The sequence below is a fragment of the Rhineura floridana genome, chromosome 7 (assembly GCF_030035675.1).
Source record: "Rhineura floridana isolate rRhiFlo1 chromosome 7, rRhiFlo1.hap2, whole genome shotgun sequence".
Taxonomy (NCBI): Eukaryota; Metazoa; Chordata; class Lepidosauria; order Squamata; family Rhineuridae; genus Rhineura; species Rhineura floridana.
Genome location: NC_084486.1, coordinates 66,255,450 through 66,281,707, shown reverse-complemented (window position 1 = coordinate 66,281,707; position 26,258 = coordinate 66,255,450). Strand labels below are relative to the sequence as shown.

At 41.3% G+C, this 26,258-nt stretch overlaps 1 protein-coding gene across 6 annotated transcripts in view; it reads left to right on the top strand.

The window, feature by feature from the left end:
• Window positions 1-26,258, top strand: part of WDR11 (WD repeat domain 11) — a 100,712-nt gene that overhangs the window by 44,826 nt on the left and 29,628 nt on the right. For all 6 annotated transcript variants that reach the window (XM_061635822.1, XM_061635824.1, XM_061635819.1 and 3 more), the window contains 5 exons: window positions 12,502-12,608; window positions 15,150-15,225; window positions 21,929-22,037; window positions 22,437-22,561; window positions 24,817-24,964. In XM_061635822.1, coding sequence (XP_061491806.1) covers window positions 12,502-12,608; window positions 15,150-15,225; window positions 21,929-22,037; window positions 22,437-22,561; window positions 24,817-24,964 — 565 coding nt within the window. The remainder of the gene's footprint in view (window positions 1-12,501; window positions 12,609-15,149; window positions 15,226-21,928; window positions 22,038-22,436; window positions 22,562-24,816; window positions 24,965-26,258) is intronic.

The window sequence follows — 26,258 nt, the reverse complement described above, 5'->3', positions numbered from 1 at the left end:
AAGCCCCAAATGCTGCAACCTTTCCTCGTAAGGGAGTCGCTCCATCCCCTTGATCATTCTGGTTGCCCTCTTCTGAACCTTTTCCAACTCTATAATATCCTTTTTGAGATGAGGCGACCAGAACTGTACACAGTATTCCAAATGCGGCCGCACCATAGATTTATACAACAGCATTATGATATCGGCTGTTTTATTTTCAATACCTTTCCTAATTATTGCTAGCATGGAATTTGCCTTTTTCACAGCTGCCGCACACTGGGTTGACATTTTCATCGTGCTGTCCACTACAACCCCGAGGTCTCTCTCCTGGTCGGTCACCGCCAGTTCAGACCCCATGAGCGTATATGTGAAATTAAGATTTTTTGCTCCAATATTCATAATTTTAAACTTGTTTCTATTGAATTGCATTTGCCATTTTCCCACCCATTCACTCAGTTTGGAGAGGTCTTTTTGGAGCTCTTCGCAATCCCTTTTTGTTTTAACAACCCTGAACAATTTAGTGTCGTCAGCAAACTTGGCCACTTCACTGCTCACTCCTAATTCTAGGTCATTAATGAACAAGTTGAAAAGTACAGGTCCCAATACCGATCCTTGAGGGACTCCACTTTCTACAGCCCTCCATTGGGAGAACTGTCTGTTGATTCCTACTCTCTGCTTTCTGCTTCTTAACCAATTCCTTATCCACAAGAGGACCTCTCCTCTTATTCCATGACTGCTAAGCTTCCTCAGAAGCCTTTGGTGAGGTACCTTGTCAAACGCTTTTTGAAAGTCTAAGTACACTATGTCCACTGGATCACCTCTATCTATATGCTTGTTGACACTCTCAAAGAATTCTAATAGGTTACTGAGACAGGACTTTCCCTTGCAGAAGCCATGCTGGCTCTGCTTCAGCAAGGCTTGTTCTTCTATGTGCTTAGTTAATCTAGCTTTAATCATACTTTCTACCAGTTTTCCAGGGACAGAAGTTAAGCTAACTGGCCTGTAATTTCCGGGATCCCCTCTGGATCCCTTTTTGAAGATTGGCGTTACATTTGCCACTTTCCAGTCCTCAGGCACGGAGGAGGACCCAAGGGACAAGTTATATATTTTAGTTAGCAGATCAGCAATTTCACCTTTGAGTTCTTTGAGAACTCTCGGGTGGATGCCATCCGGGCCCGGTGATTTGTCAGTTTTTATATTGTCCATTAAGCTTAGAACTTCCTCTCTCGTTACCACTATTTGTCTCAGTTCCTCAGAATCCCTTCCTGCAAATGTTAGTTCAGGTTCAGGGATCTGCCCTGTATCTTCCACTGTGAAGACAGATGCAAAGAATTCATTTAGCTTCTCTGCAATCTCCTTATCGTTCTTTAGTACACCTTTGACTCCCTTATCATCCAAGGGTCCAATTGTCTCCCTAGATGGTCTCCTGCTTTGAATGTATTTATAGAATTTTTTGTTGTTGGTTTTTATGTTCTTAGCAATGTGCTCCTCAAATTCTTTTTTAGCATCCCTTATTGTCTTCTTGCATTTCTTTTGCCAGAGTTTGTGTTCTTTTTTATTTTCTTCATTCGGACAAGACTTCCATTTTCTGAAGGAAGACTTTTTGCCTCTAAGAGCTTCCTTGACTTTGCTCGTTAACCATGCTGGCATCTTCTTGGCCCTGGCGGTACCTTTTCTGATCTGCGGTATGCACTCCAGTTGAGCTTCTAATATAGTGTTTTTAAACAACTTCCAAGCATTTTCGAGTGATGTGACCCACTGGACTTTGTTTTTCAGCTTTCTTTTTACCAATCCCCTCATTTTTGTGAAGTTTCCTCTTTTGAAGTCAAATGTGACCGTGTTGGATTTTCTTGGCAATTGGCCATTTACATGTATGTTTAATTTAATAGCACTGTGGTCACTGCTCCCAATCGGTTCAACAACACTTACATCTCGCACCAGGTCCCGGTCCCCACTGAGGATTAAGTCCAGGGTTGCCATCCCTCTGGTCGGTTCCATGACCAACTGGTCTAGGGAATAGTCATTTAGAATATCTAGAAACTTTGCTTCTTTGTCATGACTGGAACACATATGCAGCCAGTCTATGTCCGGGTAGTTGAAGTCACCCATTACTACCACATTTCCTAGTTTGGATGCTTCCTCAATTTCATATCTCATCTCCAGGTCTCCCTGAGCATTTTGATCAGGGGGACGATAGATCGTTCCCAGTATTAAGTCCCTCCTGGGGCACAGTATCACCACCCACAACGATTCTTTGGAGGAGTCTGCCTCTTTTGGGGTTTCGAGCTTGCTGGATTCAATGCCTTCTTTCACGTATAGAGCGACTCCGCCACCAATACGTCCTTCCCTGTCCTTCTGATATAGTTTATATCCAGGCATAACCGTATCCCACTGGTTTTCTCCATTCCACCAGGTCTCCGTTATGCTCACTATATCAATGGTCTCCTCTAAGACCAAGCACTCCAGTTCTCCCATCTTGGTTCGCAGGCTCCTAGCATTAGCGTACAGGCACTTGTAAGCAGTGTCTCTCTTCAAGTGTCTTTGGCACTTGTGGTTAGGCCTGTGGTAATTTTGCTCTTCTGAATTTATATCCTGTGCCCCTGCTCTCACAATGCCTACTTCTAGGCCTACCCCTTTTAAAATGTCATCATTTCTTTGGTTTTTATCCCAGGGGGGAGGTTTATTCCGAACCGGACCTTTCTCAGCTCCTGTCGGGTTTCCCCCCTCAGTCCGTTTAAAAGCTGCTCTGCTACCTTTTTAATTTTAAGTGCCAGCAGTCTGGTTCCATTCTGGTTCAAGTGGAGCCCGTCCCTTTTGTACAGGCCCGGTTTGTCCCAAAATGTTCCCCAGTGCCTAACAAATCCGAACCCTTCCACCCGACACCATCGTCTCATCCACGCATTGAGACTGCAAAGCTGGGCCTGTCTGGCTGGTCCTGCGCGTGGAACTGGTAGCATTTCAGAGAAAGCTTGTGATTTTTGAATTTGCCACAATCTTTCAGTATGTGGCATGCTGCCAAAATGGTTGTGAAGAACATTCTTTTTGTCATCTGAGCAAAGAAATATCACAGTTGGTTATGAGAATGCTTTCTTCAGGCTGCAAGCAAATCTAAAATGGTTCATGAGATCTATGGCACATGGCAGACCAAATGAGTTTGGCTTATGTCACTGCTAAAGATGTCAAAACACAGCAACGGTTAACTAGAAGTGGGTGTTTGTGAAAATCTACTATGAGCTTTGTCACCAAGTTCATACAAAGAGTTTTTATTGCACACAGCACTCTCTGGGAAAACAAGTATTTGCTTTTAATCTTTGTCTAATTTTTCTCTTCCATCATGTGCTACTGTAACTTTGATATTTTGTTCAGCTTTTTGAGTCTTCTGAGCTCTGTCATATTTTTATGTTAATATTGGAACATTTAATGCTCAAAACACCAGTGCTAATATTTCACAAATGTTAATTTTAAAACTATTTAAATGTCTTGTATCATTACAGTTCAACCATTGCCTGACAGTTTGATATGCTTAACTATAATTATACTTTCATCTTTTTCTTAGTTTAATAATTGATCACTCTAGCTTTGGCTTTTCCTATTTTTAAATGCTGTGCAGTCAAAGTATTAAAAATGTTTTGAACATTTTAGATTTTAAATTAAATTAAACTGAAACTCCCACATGACCCATAACTATTTGGTATACCTCAGAAGTGTGAAATGAAAAAACATTTTTGTAATCATGGACAGCAGCGTGAGAAAATTAAACTGCATTTGAAATTTCCTAACTGCAAAGAACATTGAAGTGATTCATGCTTCATTTTTTTCAGTTATATGTATGAGGTGAACAAAATGAATTCTGTTTTGAGAAGTTTTTTTAAAAAAACAGTAGTTTCTGAAACTGTGGATACTTTGGAATATCTTTGTTAGTCACCAGTATTGGACTGAATCACAAATGAGAGCCAGCCACATATTTACTTAAGTCCTGCAAGATCAAATGGAGTAGCCACACTGCTCACACTTTGTTTTTTTTTTTCAATAATTTTTATTCAAATTTTCATAAAACATACAAGACGAAATCATAAAACATTCAAAGACAAAAAACAAAATCAAAAATAGTTAAACAAAAAAAATAAATAAATAAAAATAAAAATAAAAATAAAAAATAAAGAGTAAAATATTGACTTCCCATTTGTCAAAGATCAGATCAGTTATAAGTCTATAATATATAACAATCCTGTCTCTTAAGTCATATTATAAAATCACTTTCCTCCAATAGTTATCTTACTTAATCATCAAATCTCATAAACATTACTTTATTCTTTCCACAAAAAGTCAAAGAGAGGTTTCAATTCTTTAAGAAATATATCTATCAATTTTTTTTTACCAGATAAGCATATCGATTAATCCATCTCATTACTAATTATGATAATCTTATTGTCATAACCATAGTCAAAATAAACATTTCAATTAATCCATCACATCAGAATCTGTTAGGTTCAGTAATTTCAGTAGCCATTGTTCTATTATCCCTATTAGTTCCATTTTCCATCTTCCATCTTCAGTAGTCTTGTTAAGTCCAGTAATTTCAGTATCCAATCTTCCATTATCAGTATTCCATAATAATCTTGCTGTCAAAGCCATAGTCATATAGTAAGAGTCTGATGGGAATTACCTCTATCCCAAATATTTTCTTGCCATCCATTCTAAATAGGTTGCTGAAATACTGCTGTAAAATCATATCTCTGTTCTTTTTTTCAAAATACACTGGGTCATCTCTTGAAAGTTTTTCCATTGTCACATGGCTGCAGTTAATTCCATAGATTTTCTCTATATTGGGCTCCATCACGTCATTCCAGTCCAGAAGATTATCCATGCCATTGATAACTTTATCTCTAGAATCTTCATTAATTTCTTCAGAGATAACATTGAGTTCCAAACAATAGATTTTATTTCTAAAGTCCATAGACTCCAAATCTTTTTCCTGTTCCACGTTTGTTCCAATCTCCGGGGTCTCCTCTCTCACAGGGACCCCTATTCCAGTCTCCAGGGTCTCCTCTCTCACAGGGACCCCTGTTCCAGTCTCCAGGGTCTCCTCTCTCACAAGGACCCCTATGTCTTTAATCTCCTGTGTCTCCAAACAATAGATTTTATTTCTAAAGTCCATAGACTCCAAATCTTTTTCCTGTTCCACGTTTGTTCCAATCTCCGGGGTCTCCTCTCTCACAGGGACCCCTTCCAGGGTCACCTCTCTCACAGGGACCCCTATATCTTTAATCTCCTGCGTCATTTTACTCAATTCAATTTTCAACTCCTTACAACCCTGTCGCAGGTTTTGTTTCGTTATCTCAATCTCATCCATTATTTTCTGAAACATAGTTATTTCCAGATTCTCAGCCACTTTCTTAATTGCCATTTTAAAAGAAAAATATAGGAAAACCACTTCTTATTTCAGCAACAATTGGGTTAATACTCCAAACTTGGTGACATCACAGTATAAACAGAGCAGACAGCCTTATCTCTCCATAGTTAAGTAAACAAAATGCAGTTCCCAGGATCGAAACAATTAATGGCAGTCGTCAGAAAACAGATTCGTCAAAATAAAATAGACCAAAAAGAGAGTAGTCTCAGACAATATAATATTCTTCAAAATAAAAATCTGGAATAGAAATCCCTCTTCTGTGTATATCTTTAGAATGCAAATCCAGGACAGCTTTTTGCAACAAAAACAGAGATAAGCTATTAATTAGTGCGTAGCAGAGAGAAGTTATGGCTCCCCAGTGAGATGTCAAAAACCGATCAATCTGGCAAATCTCTTTTAAACAGCAACAATTTAAGTCAAGTAAAAGAAAAATATAGAAAGAAGGGTGCTTGCCTGTTAGTGCGTTCTCTCTTAGAAGATAAGGTGAACGTTCGCTTTATCAGATAGAGCTTGCTGTTGAAAATCCGTCCCACCTTCGTCGGCTGGACCTCGTCCCATAAATTAATGAGATCTGGTCGCCCCAACAAAAATAGGCTTTGAGGTTAATCTCTTCGTTTCTCCCTACCCGGGAGAAGTTTAATCAGTCAAAAAAAAAGAAAAAACTGACTGATATATCTGAATAAGCTTCTTTTGAGGCAGGAGCCCGTCTCAAAAGCAGGCACAGGCTAAGTCACCCTTCCCGGAAGTCCCACACTGCTCACACTTTGGACTTTATGTGGATATCATCTGCAAACATTTTTTTTCCTTTTTTAATTAAGTCCTACTTCTGAACAGCTCAGGGTGGTGTATACTATTTGCACTCACACCAATTTTATCCTTGCAACAATCCTGCAATGTAGGTTAGGCTAAGAAAAAACAAATGGCTCAGGTTCACTCAATGAGCTTCTTGACTGAAGGAAGATTTGAATTCTTAATTCAGTACCCTTTAACAATTGCACCTTGCTGTCTCTCACGTCCATCCACCAGTGTTTAGTGAAGATATGTTTCTAACTGAAATGGAGCCTGAACAGTGTTTGTTCCTATCCCTCCCTGGGATCAATGCTTTAAGAAATCTAGCTGTGCCATTCAGATACCACTTGCTGTCTCCATCTCTTGCTCCCCTTCTCATTATAGTGCCAGAAACCAGTTGCTTAGCCCTGCTGCACAGAACCTGCTATGATGACAGGAATATCTGCTATTGAAGATTACTTATATGTATGTGTGGTTTGCACTGAGGCTTCTCTACATCCTTGGGTGGGTGGGGGAATTGCAGACACAAATAAGATTTGCATGTGCAAGCTAGCTCTTAGATTTTATTTATTTATAGAATTTATTAGTCGCCCATCTGGCTGGCTGTCCAGCCACTCTGGGCAATGTACAACATAGGCATATAATACCTAGACATTGAAAATCTAAAAACAATGAAGATAAAATCTAGCCCACCCCAAAAGCCTGCCTGAAGAGCCAGGTCTTCAAGGTCTGGCGGAAACTCATCATAGAAGGGGCATGGCGGAAATCATTTGGGAGGGAGGCCACTATTGAAAAAGCCCTTATGCCAAGATTATGCCATATGCATTGAGATTTCCTATTTAGGTCTTTCTGTACTACCCTTTACCCTTCTTTATTTGTTTAGAAGCAAAAGGAGTAAAGGTGGACATAATATAAGTTTATAAACCTAAGAATTGCATTGATGATATGGAGAGAACATTTTCCTCATCTTTAATAACATTAAAAATGGTCAGTAGATTCAATATAGACGAGTGCTTTGTCATGGAAAGTGTAATTAACTTATGTAATTCACTTTCACGAGAAGTGGCGGTGGCCTAGCTGTGATGATTTTATACAAGGAGATGAGAGAAATTCAAGTACGATATCAAGAGGCAATAGACTTATTTTGATAAGGTAGGAGGTGTCTCAGTGTGGCATAAGACAAGATTAGATCGAAGTAGATTTTTATGGAATGGTGGAAAAATAAGCTATCAGGGTTATAACATGATCAGAACATATGCAACACATTGGCATATGATTCTTGACATTTCCAGCATCTTGTTAGCCTATGTCTTTTTTTAATCTAGCAGATGTTAGATACTACCTCAATTGCAGTTTATAAAAGCTTTCTTTAAATGCTGCTGGAATGACATTTTGAGTCTGATTAGCATGTAGCCAAAGCCAGTATTCCTGTATTATTTATCTTGCTTGTCTGTAAAATTAGCATGGCAACAGAAGTCAGCACTTTTCTATTTCAGCCAGGAGTAAACAGGCAGCTCAATGTCAATTTGCATTATTAGTTGACAATATGGCTGTTACATTCTGCAATAGCTGCACAATCTGAACAATCTTCAAGGGCATCTCCCCCCCCCGCCGAGCGCATTGCAATAATGCAATCAATAAGTTAGCAGAGCTAAGCTATTCCAGTCCTAGAAGAGCTGTAACTGCCAATCCAGCCAGAACTGGATATAGGCACTCCTTGCTACTAAACTACTTGAGCTTCAAGTAACAATAATTATTCCAAGAGCACTTCCAAGCTATGAACCTGCTCCTTCAGAGGTGTGTGACTGTTCAAGTTCCCAACCCTGAAACTCCTCATCAGTCTCCATCTTGTTAGGATCCAGGCTATTTATTAGCCCTACCCAGCACATTACTGTCTCCAGACTCTGGTCTGTCTGCTGGACAACTCTCCTGATTCTGATGAAATAGTGAGATAGAGTTGGGTGTTGTCCATATACAGTACTGGTGACAGCTCCCAGTGAATTCATACAGAGAGCTTCTGCTATGGGGCGGTATACAAATGCAATAAATAAATAAATGTTAGATGCATTTGGGACAAGATAGCTCTCTGTGGAACCACGTTGCACAAATGCCAAGGGGCTGAGCAGGAGCCTCCAGTGCTACTCTCTGTCATCAGTCCTGCAGGTAGGAGCACAAGCACCACAATATGGTGTCTTCAATTCCCAGCCTGCAGAGCTGATCCAGGAGGCTACTACGGTCTGTTGTATTAAAAGCTACAGAGAAATGAAAAAGAACTAACAGGGTTGCCCTCCCTCTGTTCCTCTCCTTCTTGAAATATAAATCAGGACAACCAGGGCTGAAGCCTGGTTGAAATGGGCCCATATAATCAGCTTCATCTAGATACGTTGAGCTGATCAGCCATCACCCTCTCACTTACCTTGCTCAAGAAAAGGGCATTTGTGACTAGGAGAGTCTCTTGACAAGAATCCTTGCCGCTGCCTCCTTCAAGACTGTTGGTTTATCTCATTCTGTCAGCAAGGTATTACCACTTGCTGAGTCCACCCGGTCAATCCTTCACAGCAATGGTGGGCTGAATCCCTGCAAGTGTCCTGTTCATGTACTCAGGCTGCAACAACTGAAAATGATGCCCTAAACCAAGACTAGATGATGCTCTGGACACATCTCGACCTGATAATTGTGATGTCAAGATCAAAGGGACTACAACCAACGTTGTCCACAAAGTGATTGTAAATTTGCTACAGCAGGTATCTGTGAGCTTAGATGTTCTTGGATCTGGGCATTTAATTGAACTGTTCTCTACCACAGCGGTTTCCAGACTATGGTTCATAACTTTGCTTAGGTGTTTCACAGCATGTCTAAAAATTAAAAATCATACGGCGTCTAGCACAGCATGTTGCAATTGCTACAAGAGCCAGAAAAATCATTAAGTGGTCTGCCAAAGCCCTCAACAATATTCAAGAGGTCCATGAGGTTAAAAGTTTGGGAACCATTGCTCTACAGAGCACTGCTGGACAGCTTCTTGAAGACACAACTGTAGTGGCAAAGTAGGTCTTTTGTGCTGCCATCACTGTTGCCTGGTAGGCACGATTATGTGCTCTCACTGGTGCTTGGTCATATTTGTTGCACTATCTATGTTGCAGCCATTATCTGTTCTCTTTCATTGTTCAGGGCTCTGCAGAAAACTGGGTAACATTCTGGGCTCCACAGAATCAGAGAAAGAGCTTAGGAGGGGTTGGGTTAATAGCCCTCCCAATCTCACCATCCTGTGGCAAGACTAGGACCTTTGCAGGAATGTGAAGCTATTCCAACAGGTATTCATCTAAATAGGTACTGACTTGGTACTGTCCAGAGGTTGAGGGCTACAGTTCTCATCAGTCGCAGCCAGAATGGTCAATGTTGAGGGATGACTGGTGCCATAGTCCAAAACATCTGGAGGGCACGATGTTGGCTACCCCTGTTCTAAAGATCTGGAGAACTTCAGGGAATGCATTGGGGGGAGGTGCACTCATTAGAACTCCCTCACAAGCACATGTGTATCAAAACTGTTGAACTGATAAGTAAGAATTTTAAAATAGCAAGGTGGAATACAAATTTTGAAACAGCAAGATGGAGAGGAAGTAGATTCAGCAGTCCTTATTTCTCACTTCCCTTCTGCAGCCACCATTTCCTCACTGAAACTATATGAATTTATCATTAAAGAGTGGCTAGTGTAGGTTGCCTTGGGTTACTTGAAGGTTATGAAGTTGTAAGATTCTATATCTTTCTATTCCATAATTAAAGTAGATGTTATAAATTGCATTGTATATAAAAATCCATGAGCCTTATACTTTAAAGGAATAGGTATAATCCATAAAACTAGTGTACTGTGACGACTAATTGCATCTAATGAGAGAAAAGTAGATTTTATGGCAATTTATCTGAAAAAGTTAAATATTCTAGCAATAGATTGGCCTTGCATTAAAACTGAAACACTTACTCTGATTTAATGTATAGAACAAATTTCTTGTGCCTTTATTCAAAGGACAGAAACAAACAAAGGCTTTATCAAACCTTATAAGCAGAAGAGCACCAGACTCCCAATGTATCTAAGTGAATTATTTCCATCTCAGCATGGAACTTTATTTATCTTTCTGCATGTGTTTTATTTAAATGTAGCAGAATGGCCCAGAAGTCCAGAACAAAAATATCATTCTCCCCAGGACTCAGAAAATAAGGAGATGACAAAAATGGGTAATGGGTGGTGTGTGCTTGAGTCTTTTTTTAGTGGATTTTTGTCCTTAATTAGTGTCATAAAATTTAATCCTATATCTTATTTGGTACAATCAAGAGCTTTACCACAAAGTACACATCTCTAGCCCATCAGTGCATCTAAATTCTCAGTTGGTTAGGACTGAATAAAGTCGTGATCTCATGTATGTTCACTTAGGATTAAAGACAGTGCCATACATTGATTACTGTGCAAAAATTTGTAGATGTCGTACACACATCTAGGAATACATTATGATCTTCTGTTGATTGTGGGAAACCTAATGTGATAGTGGTGTGTCTAACTACAATTTGTAAAGATCTAGTTTCAGCATTATAGGAAGCTGCCTGATACAGAGATACATAGAGCTATTGACATGATTGCTCCTCAGTGCCCTTGCCATCATTGAGGACCACACAGGTTGCCTTGGTATTCTAATGACCTGCATGCAATGAAACAAGAGGACTGATGGCTAGAATGCAAGCAATTAATCTTGTTCTAAACCTGACCAAATATTATCTCGCCTATCACACGGTGGTGGCTGGGCTGTCATGCTGAAGTTGGATTCCTCGTCTACGGATGAGGATGAGGACTCCAAACCTTAAGGGGAAGGGCATGCAGGGCCAACCCCAGCCCCAGAGCTGTGTCCACCAGATAACTCATTGGCGCCTGTCCCCTGACCTGAGAATGTAGCATTGCCATCCTCAGAACATCTATTTGAAGCTGTCAGCAGATTTGTCATCAGCGTGTACATGATGCTGTTCTATCTCTCTATCCCATCTTAATCAGGATGGGTGTTTCAGATGCAAGACAGGTGCTTGGAAGTGGTGATGGGCTGGATGTGAGTCAGTAAATTGAAGCTGAATCCTACTAAGAGAGGGATGTTATGTGTTCACAGTTCTCAGGTCTGAGAGGTGGGTGTGAGGAAAGTGTGGCAAGGGCATGATGCAAGTGAGGATGGTGGGCAGGTGGCCAAGCAAGCGAGGATGGGGGAGTAAGGTGACCTGAGCAAACCACGGAGGAACAGTAGGACAGCCTGGGGTAACTCCTCATTAACTGCTCTGCTCTGCTATTGCTGCCTCCCCACCTCACCAACATCTTCAGCAGAAGGCGAGGAGGGAAGTGGTGGGAGAGCAGGATGGCCCCAGGGGGGTGGGAGTCCCTGGGGGGTGATGTCTGGCTGTGTGTGTTTGGGAGCCCCTGGCTCTGTGTTTGGGCATATGTGTACTGGGGAGGGTTGGGAGTGTGTGCGTGCGTGCGTGAGTCTCTGGGGGAGGGTTGCACATAAAGCATGTGGGAGCTAAGCCCCTAGTTTTTTTTAAAGAAACGGTTTCCCATAGTGAAATACTTTAAAACCAAATGCAAAATGTACCTGCAATGCTGAAAAATGATTACATGAGAATTAGAAGTAGCTTGAAAGTTTATGCTTCTCCATGTTTACTGCTAATATTAAAATGTTTACTGTCCTTGAGGGGGGTATTCTCAGGCAAAATGTGTAACTCTGTCAAAACTTTATTGCATCTCACTTCAGTCCTCCGTTGAAAACAAAACACAAACCATAAATACTCTAGTCAGGAAGGTTGTCCACCCAGTTGATAGTTCGAGTTGTCGTTTTCTAAACCTTTATCAGCTCTGCAATGTCATTCTTAAGATGAGGTGATCACTCCATATGTTGAGTGTACCTTGAGTGGTGTGAGGGCATTATTGTACTGGCTGTTTTGTTTTCCAGACAGTTTTTTAAGAATGCCTGGCATAGATTGCTCCTTTTTTCACTGTTGGCAGTAATTGTTTCTGATCTCTTCCTTTGAATTAAATAATTTGTTTGTGTTGGTGCTTTATATTGTCTTTGTCTACATAAATGTGTGTTCCAGATGTGAAAGATTGCATATAAATCTTTGTATGCTTAGTCATATTTGTATCTTCCACATTGCAATATAGCAATTACTTTTTTTTCCAAATCAATGCATGTTTTTTTCCCCCCAGTAGGAACATGGAGCCATTTCCCCCCACCCCATCAGTATCTTACAAATTCAAATAGTTTGTGTAATGTGCTCCATATATTATTCTTTGGCAGGGGCGTTGAGTGGACAAGCTTGAGTGGCTTCCTTTCCTTTGCTACATCAACTCCTAATAATCTGGGGCAGGTGAGAAATGAGCTGCAGTTGGTTGATCTTCCCACAGGTAAGTATATTGTGAAGCATAATTGTTGATGGCAAGATAGATCACAAGTGACACCTGTGCAATGTAGGTTTGTTCAGAATCCTGTCTGTTGGCTTTATCTCCATTAGGTGGCTAATGTAGCTTTTTGAAGTCTGAATTCAAAATGTTTTAGACCATCGTAGCTCGGCAAGCACCCGATTCATTTCTTGAATCATCCTCAGGGCATAAATGAGAAGCATTTGCTATGTCAGTAAAAGACTGACCACTATTAAAACTGCATACAGTTTAGCTTTGTGTGAGAACACCACTTCATACATCACTTGTTTAAAATTCCAGCTAACTCAGCAGTTTTCATATTTTATGAAATCATGTCCTCCCTCTAAACTTACTGCATTTTCCACACCTTAGTCCCCTTACTAGAAAGAGCCACTTGGCTCCTGCAGCCCTTGCACTGCTTCCCCTTTCTCTGCACAGTTTGAAGATAATGGTCTGTAATAGACAGGAACTTAGGGCTCCGCTTGTTCATTCTAGCCATTTTGAAAGGATTTGAGTTAAGTTTCGAAAACCCTGCCAAATGCTTTCTGTTTGATTTACTGTATGCAAACAGTGTATATTTATCTGTACAGGTTTTAAAATTAGAATCAATTGATTGAAGGAAATGGGATTGTTTTTTGTTCAATTTTCATTACATGAATTAAAATATATTATTTATGGCACACTCTTCAGATAAAGAAAAAATGTCATGTTTTTGTGGTCTGCTCTGTTATTAAAAAAATTGAACTATAGCTGTAAATATTCTAAAAATAAAGACAGTTTTGTACACTTGGCATATTATTAGGTATTTAGAAAATGTAGTTTAGGCTATAAGTTGATTTGTCCAACCAATAAGCTTTGCGGCTGAGCTAAGTCTTATGCTCAGTAATGATCTAGACACAACAGCACACTAATTTCAATACTGATATAAGCTTAGCAGCCCTCTACAAGCACCACTGAAATGAACTGAATTGTTTAAGGTAATGCCTTCAATCTTTTGTTTTTCTTAGCAACTTGGTAGAATATGCTTCCTGTAACAAACTTCACACTATATTGTGATTCCTGTGGCATGTTCAGCATATTTCTCAGTTTCAAAAAACTTATCCAGATGGATTATGTCTTTAAAATGTTCTTACTGTTTTATTACTATGAGATATAATGAAAGAATGCTGGTGAGTTAATGTGAAAATATTGGATCAGTTGATTTTCCTCCACAGGCAGCCTGCTATTGCTGCTTCCTGCGATGTTCTTACTAAGTAAAGAAACCTGCCATAGAAAGGAAAAACAATTTTAGAAACTGCTAGCAAAATAGAAACATCCCTTTCATTTTCTGAAATAGCTTCCCCACAATATATGAAATATCCAATTTTATACTGTTGAATACTATTTTAATTTTATTGTATTATCTACTCTTATTCTACCATATACATTGGAGTGTATTTTAACATTGTCAAGGCCAATGGTAGTATAATAAATTTGAGTGATGAATTTGATTTAATATTGGAAGGTGAGGAGGAAAGAGGCAAGGGCAACAAAAATAGTAATCATGTCACAATGTAGAAAATCCATTGCCTTACAAATAAACATATTTTTGGCATTGTGCTGGTATTGGTATATTAAATATTGGCTATGAATATCTCCAAGACTAATTGTCTCCTACAGGAACCATATGAAGTAGTCCAGTCTCCAGCAGTACCATCAGTTGCCTTCACCCTAATTTATCTTTGACATATGCATGACTAATCCCTACCTAACTTCATAGAGATGTTAATCCTGAAATCATACATACATACACACACTCACACATACATACTTGCAGAACTTTTTTAAAAAAGTTTTCTGATGGCCAGCCTATGTACTAATTTTGACAATAGTCACTTCCTTAATAAGCACTTGAACATCCAGGAAAGAGTTGACATCTTAGTGGCAACTGATGCTCTTCAGTGTACTGAAAAGTCTGGTCTTGAAGGTGATGGATGCAGCCACTTTTACCTTTAGAAGACCAGTCCTGCCTCTTTGAGGCACTTGAAGTCTCTTTGTAGCTCCCCTGGGAAATTGCTGTATCTTGCTGCATCTGTAACAATAGCTTGCATGAATAAGGCACGTTGGAGGCTTCAGGTATAGAATACTGATTGTTCAGCTTTTGTAACTTGGAACAGATTGAGTTAGCACAACATTAGAGAGAGAGACTCCTGAAATGTTTTCATTTGAAGAGACTTGGAGAACTGTGGTAAAATACAGATTGAAATTGGAGATTTCATCCTTGTGGAAAGCAGGGGAAAATGGAATTTGTGTAATGGGATGGCTTGGAGCCCAAACTCTTGTAGTGCTTCATGCTCAACATCCATATAGCAGAAAACTAGTATAATGTCTTAGTATGGGCAGCAGAGACTGAATGTGCAGCTTAGGGCTGAGAAGAAAATGTAAGATAATCAGTGTGATTAAATAGTATTTGACTGGTCAACTACAGTGGCTTCATTCATGTTGGCTATTTTACACCTTTTTTTAAATGTATCTCTTGTGTCTTAGGTAGAAGCATTGCATTTCGTGGAGAACGAGGCGGTGATGAACCAGCCATTGAAATGATAAAGGTGTCTCACTTAAAGTAAGCAGATCAGCCAGGAAAACTTGACATGCTCTCTTACACTGAATTACGCTAGAATAATCCAGTACCTACCGTTCATTCCTTTGTTTGTTTTTTGTTTATTTATTGTACTTATGCCCCACTCTTCAGCCAAAAGGCTCCTGGAGAGGCTTACATCCAATCATTTTCCCCAGGTAGCATAGCCACTTAGTGTCCAAAGGGAGGAATGCACAAGCGTGAAGACTTCTGATGCTCCTTCCAATGTGATCCCAGTCCATTCCTGCATTTGTCCTAGCTGAATCCTTCTTTGTGAGTCTGTTCCTGTATTGTATATTTTGTGAATGTGTTCTCTCCCCTATTCTTTCTGATTCCTTGTGTTTGTTCCCTTGTTGTTTTTTAAAAAACACCCTTTTTCTTTGTTACAGCTAGCCCCAGTCTTGTGGTACTGGAGCTTTCCCCCTCCCTGCATTTCTGCCTCCTCCCCCTCCAGTCGTCTTGAGGCTGTGGTTTCTGTTTCCCCCCACTGCTTGATCGTGTTTTTTTCTTGCCCCCCCCAACTGCCGATCGCTGCGCACGATCTCAGTCTTAGTCCGATTGTGGTCCTAGGCCGGGGGTCGCTGTCTAATACTGTGGCCAGCAGCTTGAGCGCCCCTGCAGCCACTGATCCCTTCGAAGCTCGCAGCTGCAGCTTCAGTCACAGCCTTGCGGTCCTTCCTTTGACCATCATATTGGTTTCCTGGCAGTCTCTCCCTCCCGACCGCCATTTTGTTTTGTTCCCTTCCCATCACTGCAAGTCCTAATAGTTTGTGATCATCTCCTTGTGTCGGTTTATTGGTCCTTGCCTGCCTTTTTTTTTTTTAATTGGGTTTCCTCTTCTTGGCTGTCCTGTATTTAGACTTGGCCCTCTGTGCCTCCTTCCTTTCCACCTTTCCTCCTTTGAGAAGGCAAAAAAAAAAAGTTTGTCCATGCTTCCGGCTGCATTTTGCTCTTGGCTGCGATTAGAAATCTAATCGCTCCCCCTACTGTGTGCAGTTATTTTTGCTCTTGGCTGGATTTAGAGGTCAAACCACTCCCCTCTACTGTGTGCGGTTATTTTTGTCCTCACTAATCCACTGCACCCCTCTGTCTGTGCATGTGTTGATTAATCAGAAATCTGTCCATGTAATGTCTGGTACCACTCCACCGTGTGTGTGTGTAACCATGGCTGGGTCATCCCATGCTGTTTTTATGGATATCGCTACTGGGGCACAGTGCAGTGATATGCAGCAACAGCCATCTTAGCAGCCATCAGGTCCATCCACCTCATGGTCCTCATCAAAGGGAATTCCACCAACAGGAATATTGTCCTGCAATTTGAGCTTCACTGCACCTCTCTTCTGTGTGCATGTGCCCTGGTTAACCCTCTTTTGTATGCATAATTCTTCGTATGTGTGATACCTTGGTCACCTCAGACCTTAAGGAAAACAAGGCAGCCAAACTTGGGCCTTCCAAGTATTCCTTCTCAGAAATTGCTCCAGAGCAACTACGTCTGGTGTGGATGCTGCTTGTGGTTGAGAGAAATTTGCAGCACTTTATCACTCTCCACTGCGCTTCAGGTCCTAGTCTATCCAGTGACTGTGGAAAGGGTTTTGCTTTCCCCTCAGGATCCTTGGGCAGAGATATGGCGTAGTCCTCTGGTGAGGAGTTTTCTGTTTCCACTTGGTCTTAGTCTGTCCAGTGACTGTGGAACTGTGAAAAGGGTTTATCTTTTCCACTCAGAACCCTTGGGCAGAGGTATGGCGTAGTCCTCTGCTAAAGAGTATTCCTGCCTTTTTTTATTGGAGGCACTAGAACAGCAGGTTCAATATTTCTAAGAGACCTGATTCCTTTTCTCCCAAGGCCTGAACACCAGCAGGCCGTTTCCGGGGGCAACAGTAAAATAATGTGTGGCTCCTCTAGTGCAGTGAAGCCATATGAATTTCCTCATGAGCTTCAGCTCAAAGCTCCGATTTGTACCTCTGACTAGTTGCAGCCCTTCATAATAGTCTGTGTAAATTTTTGGATTTATCCAGTGACTTCCTTATGGAGGAGGATCTTGCTGCCATCCTGGTAGGAAAATGTAGCTAAGCAAGATAAGTAAATTATGCTGAATATAGCTTTGATAATTACATGCGGCGTCTGCCCTATCTATTTCTAGGGTGTCAAGGCAAAGCTGCAGTTTGCTCCTGTGTACAGTTGCAGCCCTTCATAACTGTCTGAGTAAATAGTTGGATTCATCCAGTGACTTTCTTTGAAGGTCTAAGGGTCCCCTTGTTATTCTGCTAGGTAAAGTAACTTAGCAAGATAAGTTAAACTGAGTGTATCTTTTTCAAATTACATGAGGTTTTCTGTCCTATATATTTCTATGGCATCAGTGTAGTTCTGCAGGAAGGTAATGGTTGCTCAGTTAAGTTTTGCCCTTCACCATCAGGTTCCTGGGCAACTTACGACAGTTTAAATTTCCATTTAGCCTTTGGTAAGGCTTACTTCACTGTTTCAATTTGTGTAACTAGACTCAAGGTTACTCACATTGGCATATATGTGCTGAGGTAGTTCTGAAAGGTGGTGGTTGCTCAGTCACTTACAACAGTTTAAATTTCCATATTAAATGGATCAAAACAATTTAGCCCTGGATAAGGTTTATGTCGCTGTTCAATGTGTAACTGGACTCAGGGTTACACATATTGGCAAATATGTACTGCGATGATATTCTGAGGTGATATTCTGCTTCCCTACCTGCAATCAAGCACTTCGGTTTGTTGGTTTGTTTATTTATTTATTTAAAAGCTTTCAGTGTAAGCTTACTCTGATTTTATTCTTTTTGGTTTAACAGGTAGTCCTTTGGACGGGTTACTGTGCAGGTACTTAGTCAGAATATGTCCCTGGATACTTATTTCCTGTGGCTGACTCTCCAGCAGCCTCATATGTCCAGGAGAGGCAGGAGGCATGCTCCAGCGATTTCTGGTGGCTAGGGTTTTGAAGCTTTTTGCAGTCAGAGCACATTCATTGTGTCTGGTGACCACTGCTGGCCTTGTCTTCCACAAGTATTTGCCTTATCCTCTTGGACCCAGCCAAGCTGCTGACTCCCTCCCTCCGTAACTACAGGGTAGCCTTAAGACAATAGTAAGGCTACCCAAGCTGTTGGCTATCTCTCTGTGTAACTACATGGTAGTCTTAAGTCAATGGTAAAGGCTATCAAGCAACTCCCTAGGCACATGGATTCCATGGAGATGTGATGTTCTTCTTCTGCCAGATGCTCTATAAAGAATTCAAACTGGTTTCCGAGAGCTCTGAGATGTTTCTTTCACTTTGGAATTCATCATGTTCAACATTCAAAGTTTTCTGCAACTCGCTTTGTTTAATTTCAATCCTCCTTCTGCAGGCGATGCGCTCTAGCGTCAAGCTGTTTAATCATGCAACTGGTTTTCCATTCAAATAGGAATTTGAAATTTACCAGGTGACCTTTGAGATAGTGCTAGTCAGGCATCTTGGCCCAGTTGGTTATGTTTGTTGGAAACAATAAGTTGGAGTTTACTCCACCATGGCATCTTCCATTGCATCTAGCCATGCTATTTCAAGGTCCCAGGGGCCAATGAACCTTCCAGACACAGTCTGCTGATTCACTAGTGCTTCTGAATTTTCACAGGTTGTGATTGCCACCATCTTGGTGTGATTGGTCTGATCTTAACATGCCTGACACGCTTCTGCAGAACTACCTAACACAGTTTGGGCACGCAGTATTCTTCAAGAAAGTTGCACTGCTCCGAAGAATCATTTCACTGAGCCTCAAGCTTAATATATGGCACAGACATCTGTGTGCTCTTTACTTGATTCTTCCCCCTTGAGGGATACCCTGTCGACGAGTCTCCAAGCAGGAACAACTCCTCTAGTCGCCTGGGCTGGGTGTCCCTATGCTCCTTCAGAACAGAGTATTTCAGCACCAACATGGACTTTGAAGTGGTCCAGCTTAGAAGGCAACAAGTGGTGCCATGGGAGTGGAGTCTCCATTCTGAGGTCTTCCAACAGTTGCTTGTAGGTTTGGTCCTGTGACTGCGGATTTGTTCATCTTGATTCACAGCACTCAGCTTTCCCCGCTTCTTCATGAGTTATCTCAAGATGGAAGCAGAGGTTGTCAATGTTTTTCTGGCTCCTTGGCCACACAGTCTGTTCTACGCTTGGTCTCCGTTACTCCTAGTGGGACGGACTCTCCAGTAACTATGTTTGGAACGTGCTGAAATGAATTTCCCATCCTGTACTGACCACGTTGACCACAACATTCAGTTCTCCGGAGCCTGTCCATCATGGATTTGAGGAGGTTGCCAATGAGGCCTGGTCTTCTGTCCCAGGCAACCTTCTGGCATCTGGCCATTTCTGCAGCAGTAGTCAGGTTGTTGGGGGATTTTTTCCAGGATGGTCATCGCTACAATCCTGCCCTCCAGGATCCGGCAAGGTTCACTCCTTCCAAGTGGTGTTCTTCTCAGGGGGTACCTCCTTCCAGGTCTGAAGATGGGGCTGAAGCATAACACTGCATTGGCAGGTTTTGGCCATCTCTTACATTTTCTCTGCCAGGACAACCTTCACTGAGTGGGCATCCTTTGGTCTGGGCATTCATTAGTTGTGCAAGGAGCTCTCTAGGTTTACCTCGCTTGCACCTGAGTCATTCGCTGGCCTGAGCCTCCATCAGTCTCCTCCTTCCAAAAACTTGGGGGGAAAAGGTTTCAATTTCTATGTTGTCCTACTAGCTGCGAAAAAGGGTTTTGAGTTCTATCTCGTCCTGCTAGCTGAGAGCTTGCATTTTTCTGGCATAAGAGTTAGTGGGGCCTCGTTACATCATGTTTCCCTCTACAAGGTCAGTGACCATCTTGGCATGGGTAACTGTGGCTAAACTCTGATCTGTTCCGTTATGCTTGCTCTCCTTCAGGGTGCTCTCTCTAATGGCAATCATGCCCACAGAGTTTCTGATCTGGGCGCTTATCCACTACCTGTCACCTATGTATGTTTCACAAGGACTCCATAGATCTGGCTTTTCATCCTAAGGTGTCCTCTACCATTCATTGCAACCAGGATATTGTTCTACCCTCCTTCTGCCCTCATCCAAGCCATCCTCTTGAGAAAGCCTGGCATTCTCTGGACATTTGTTGAGCCCTTAAGATCTATCTAGCCAGGACTAGGGACATTCACATGACAGAATCTCTATTTATATCATTTCACCTGAGCACATTGGGCAGGAGGGTTACCAGTTCAGTGCTGTCACATCAACTATGTGCCTGCATCACCCTGGCCTATGTGTCTCTTAATGCTCCAGTGCCCCAAAACATCACAGCTCATTCAACTAGGTCAGCGGCCACTGTGGCTACCTTCGCAACCAGTGCTCTGATTGCAGATATCTGTAGAGCTGTGGTTTGGTCTACTCCAAGTTCTTTTATTAGGCACTACAAAGTAGATTGTTATGCTTCTGCAGACACCTCTCTCGGTAGGCGTGTATTGCGACAGGTATTGTCCTCTTAGGTAGCCTGGGCCAACCTTACTGGGATTGCTTTGGTACATCCCTCCTGATGGTATTCTACCTGGGGAAAACGGGCCATTGGTCTCACCTGAAAGGTGGTTTTCCGAGATATCATGCCATCAGAGCCCTCCCAGATTGGGGGAGTGCCTGTCCTGTGTGAGCAGATGCGAATTGTGTATGTTTATATGTTCTAAATTATTCAAATTTATTTTTCTCACAGCGGCTAAGGCTACTTTCTCATATCCCTGTTTAATTGGGAGTCAAGAGGAGTTTTTAGTTGTTTGTGCTGCTCCTTCTAACTTTTCTTCTGATTTGATCATGGATCCTGAATGCGAGTCGTCTGGAATGCACTGGGATCACACTGGAAGGTGCATCGGAAGTCTTGGCTCCCCTGCATTCCTGCCTTTGGACACTAGATGGCACTAATGCCATCCTGATGGCATGATACCTGGGAAAACTGTTTAATACAAGACAGTCCCTGCCCATAGGCTTACAGATTGAAAAACATGACATACAAGGGGAAAGGAGCAGCGAGGGAAGAGGAAAAAAGCAAACTCAGGCACCAATTCTTAAATAGTGGTTCTTATAATGACCAGCTGTCATAGAAACAGTTCAGGGATAGGAGATACTTGATGGAGCTGGTCTTCCAGCATTGCTGATGGAATGAGCCTTGCTTCCCATCTCTCCCACTGAGGCAGTCTGGTGGAATGGCAGAATGGTATAGAAGGAAGACAGTTGCAGAAATTTTATTGAAATATTGAGCAAACAAATTTAAATGTTCAGATGAAGAACTTGGTTGTGTGCCACTTAGGTACATTGAGCTGTTCTTGAATGCTTATGAATAAAAATAGGGAGTTATTGCTGTGGTGTTATACCCATCTTCCTGCTTCCCATTTCTCCTAGAACCAGTCCAGACATTATTTTGGGCTGCTTCCTGCATTGACAGGAGGCTAATATCGCCATTCAAGGTTGGAATTGCATATTGCATTTGATGTAGCCATTCCTTGTCTCTGCCTCTTTCCATGAATCTTGTATAGCTGGAAATGCTGACATTCTAAAAACCTTTTTTAATGGGACATGGAGTCAGTGCTTATAGCAGTGGCTATGCTTTATGCAGCTTCCATTCAGGTCAATAGCACTTCAGGCCATTGGAAAATTGTTCTGTTTGAAATGCTGTAAATGGCGTATTTTTTATTTCAGGCAATATTTGGCAGTGGTATTTAAAGACAAGCCTTTGGAATTATGGGATATCAGGACATGTAGTCTTCTCAGAGAAATGTCAAAGAACTTCCCCACAATTACTGCTTTGGTAAGGAAGTAATTCTGTCAGCTTTTCATCAGATATGTAAATTAATACTTTTTTTGTTTTGCCTTTTTTTTGTTAAATTAAAACAATTTGCAGAAGTTTGCTGTCCTGGGCTCCTTCAGGAGGAAGAGAGGGATATAAACTTAATAAAAATAATGATAATAAGTACGTAGCTTGTGTAGCTTCAAATACAACTATTTGATTGTGGACTGATGTCTATCCACTAGGATGGAAACCTTTCCCTCTTTCTCTCAGCATAAACAGCCAGAAAGGAAATGGGACCAGTCTTGCATATTGCTGCTTTTCATAACATTTTTTCTCTCAGGCATGCACCCCTGAATGGAATTTAGAGTTGGTAAATAATAATTAAGATATGAACAGTTATGACTTCTGTTCTCTCAGGAATGGTCACCTTCTCATAACTTGAAGAGTTTAAGAAAGAAGCAGCTTGCAGCCCGTGAAGCTATGGCCCGGCAAACAGTAGTATCAGATACAGAACAGAGCAGTCTGGAATCTTCGGTGATCAGGTATCTGCAGCATACTGAATGAGAAATCACATTGGCTTTTCCTCTGGGTGTTTTCTTGCCAGGGATACACTCTGTTAGCATTGCTGTTCTTTATTTTGGATTAATGGACATTTATCCTTGTTGTGATTTAAATCTTTAAAAACTTTTTGTGCAACCCGAGCAACAGAAGGAAGCAAAGTATGAGCTAGAATCTGATGCCCAGCATTACTATAATATGTAAACTTAAGTCCTTCGTGTGCGGGAGACAAACAGCAGTATGCTATGTGAATAAATCAGCTGTTTAATATAATTCAATACAAGCACCAACAAACTTTTTTAGTAATTGGAATAGTATATGCTGTGCTCACCGTGCCTCATGTTTGGCACTTGTTTGTAGCAAGGAAACCTAAGTTCTGTGCCAAGAAAACTCCAGATCTTCAGTTGCAAGAGCTAGTGCAAAATGCAGTTGCACAATTTATTCTATTGGGGGATTTGTAATATAAGAAACAAGCATGTAGAAAAGGATAGTACAGCAGAGGCTCTGCAGTAGGGGCAGGAAACATATGCTGATGCTAGATTCTGACTCCTGGACACAGATTTCTATCTAAAGTTTTCCCCTTTGTTGCTCTAGGAGAAACTCACTCAGATCCAATAGCTCTTTGCTTGCAACAAGGCTTTCTCATTCGTTTAATGCTGGAGATAATTCTGCACGTGCTTCTGTCCCAACATTTTAAGTGAACTTGAACATCCTTGTGTGCACAGAAACTTCATGTGCACTTTGGGAGTTTCTGCAGAACTTAGAATCAGGCTGAGTGACTATCTTCTTTCTAGATTTCCTCTGTATGCTTGTGGAAAAGATGCCTATTCTTGAAACTAGATTGTAATCTAATTTGTGCACCAGATAAAACGCTGCATACCAAGAATATGCACCATACAACTATTGCAAGGGCCGTAGCTCAGAGGTAGAGCATCTGTGTTGCATCCAGAAGGTACCACATTCAATCCAGGTAGGGCTGGGACATTTGAGATCCATTTGGCAGCAAAAGATAAACATGAGAAGTTCTCAGTACCTCCATTTTCTCAGTGCCTCCATTTTCGACACCGGACAGAGCAGGTTTCACAAATTATATTACTGTTGGGATTGATTGTGCTCCTAAGTGGTAAAGTGCAAGCTCCTTTTCTGCTGGTCTTCCCTGGTGAAGAAATGATTGTTGTCCCATAGAAAACAATTCAGGCATCCAAGACTTTAGTTTAGCTGTGGCTGGGAGTAGGGTGTCAGTTCAAAACAAAATGTAGCAATAAATACAGGAGTATAATGTGTAATTTTCTTCTAATGTAAACATTTTAAAATGACTCTGTTAATGCCAATGCAAATAAAATTAATAACTATTATATTTGGTATTATATTTATATGAGAGGGGATAGGACTATGACAGAGAGTGTGGCTAGCCTTGCAAAGTAGCCCAATGTCTATAATACCTATTTTGCCAAAGTGAGGGGGGGTACTTTGTGACAACCTTGAAATGTATTGCAAACTGTATTGTTCTTATTGTTTTATTGATGGTTTATTGATGGTTTATTGGTGTATCTTTGTGTTGGTGCTCTTTTGTAAGCCACCTTGACGGCCTTTTGGCCGAAAGGCGGGGTAGAAATATTAAAATCAAATCAAAATCAAATCCCAGAGAGCCATTGCCAATCAGCATAGATACCACTGAGTGGTCCTACTCTGTATAAAGCAGTTTCCTGTGTTCCTGTGCAAGGTGTAGTAGGGCTGTGTGGTAAACTATGCATAAAGCAGGACATCTCTGCCCTTTCCCTTTACCTACGGTGCACGGAGCTGGACAGGGAAGAGGGAGCATCTCTGTGTGTTCATAACATTGAATTTATTATAGTTCTTTACTGCCTTTCTTCCATGGAACTGAAGGCAGTGTACATGGAGTTCCCAGGTGATCTCTCATCCAGACCTGATCCAGACCTGCTTCTCTTTAACATGTTGGCCGTATCATGTGCCTTCAGACCATGCCCTGGAACTAGAGATCAGGAACTAAAAGCAGTTGCTTTCTCCCTATCCATAAACTTTGTTTGCTTCTTTCTGTTACCTTCATTAACAGAATACTTAATCAGTTGTGTTGTTTGTAAGTGTGGCATTTAAGTTAAGAGACTGTTTCTTTTCTAATTACATAATACAGTATATAAATAGTACAAATATATATTGAGGGAATCCATGATCTGTTCATTTTGAAAAGAAAAATTACTTGTTGGCTTCTCTTTCAAAGTTTGTTGCAGGAAGCTGAGAGTAAATCAGAGCTGAGCCAAAACATTTCTGCTCGGGAGCACTTTGTATTTACAGATACTGATGGACAAGTTTATCACTTGACAGTAGAAGGGAATTCTGTGAAAGACAGTGCAAGAATTCCTCCCGATGTAAGTTTGGTGTTGAATTCCTATTTTATTATATTTTATCAGATTTTTAAAACTGTTTACAAATGGGTCACTAACCTTTTTGGACCAGGGAGCACGTTTCAAATTTTGAGTGAGTGCTGAAGGTGTAATTGCAAAATGACTGCCATGGGGGACATAGCATAACACAACATTGGAGAGAGTGCAGTCATTGCTTTTTATCACCTTCCCCCTCTCCTTGCAGTAGACAAACTTATGCTTATCATGGGAAGTCAGATGTGTCCTGCTGGTCCTGATTGTGGAGATGCAGCTGTTAAAAGACACAAGGACCCTGTTTTCCTCCATACCAATCCTAAATACAATCTTAGGCTTCGTTAAACACTAAGAAACTTAAGGAGCGTTCCAAATCCAAGAGCCGCTGGGATGAGTGGAGTTTGGAATAGGTGGGTCTCCAGCTCAGTCAAAGCCAGCTGAGCTGAGGCTGAGTAAGTCCTGAAAAAAGGGGCATGATGCGAGAGACTTACCCATTCCAAACTCTGTTCAGCTTGGTCACATGACCTAGCAACAGCCCAACTGTTAAGTCCCAACTATTTTAAAGGCTTTGTTCACAGCTGACAGTGGCCCCACTCCTGAATGGAGGTTGAAATAGGGGCAAGTTACACCAGCATAATTTACCCTGGTGTAAATTAAGCTGGCGTCCTGTAGTTTGGATTTCTGTGCTACTTCTGAAGTAGACATGTATATTATTGTACTGTAAATTAGCTATACAGTGAATTTTCATGAGTGCCTGGATGTGAACTCCTACACAGCAGGAAACAACCCTAAGTCTCTTTGCAGACTTTTCACATTTTGCATTTGCCATTTGGTGAGGGGATTTTTTTAGCACCCACCCATACTTATTGTGTCGTAGTATATGGAGACAGAAGCAGGAGAATTGCACTAAAGGGGAGGGGAAAACAGATGCTCTTTAAGACCCTAGGGATTCCTATAGCCTTGTGTCCCTAGCTAGTTGCACCATACCTCTTTGAATTTGTTGTCATTCTCCCTTTTTTCTCATGTTTCCCACTTATGCGCAGCCTGCGCTAATAGATCTTCAGTCCACTGTTGCACAGCTCATTCATCAGTCATATCTCTGACTTCACTCATTGGCTAGAAATGCTGGCAGATGAGAGCAGCCAGGCTGGCTCGTCTCACAGAAGTCATTTAGAAGGGTAGCAACACTTTTGCTCCATAATGTTCTTTCTTGGAGGGCTGGAGACTTTTTTTAAAAAAAGAAATCGCAGGACCCTTCTAGGGATGCCACTGAAGGTCTTTGCAG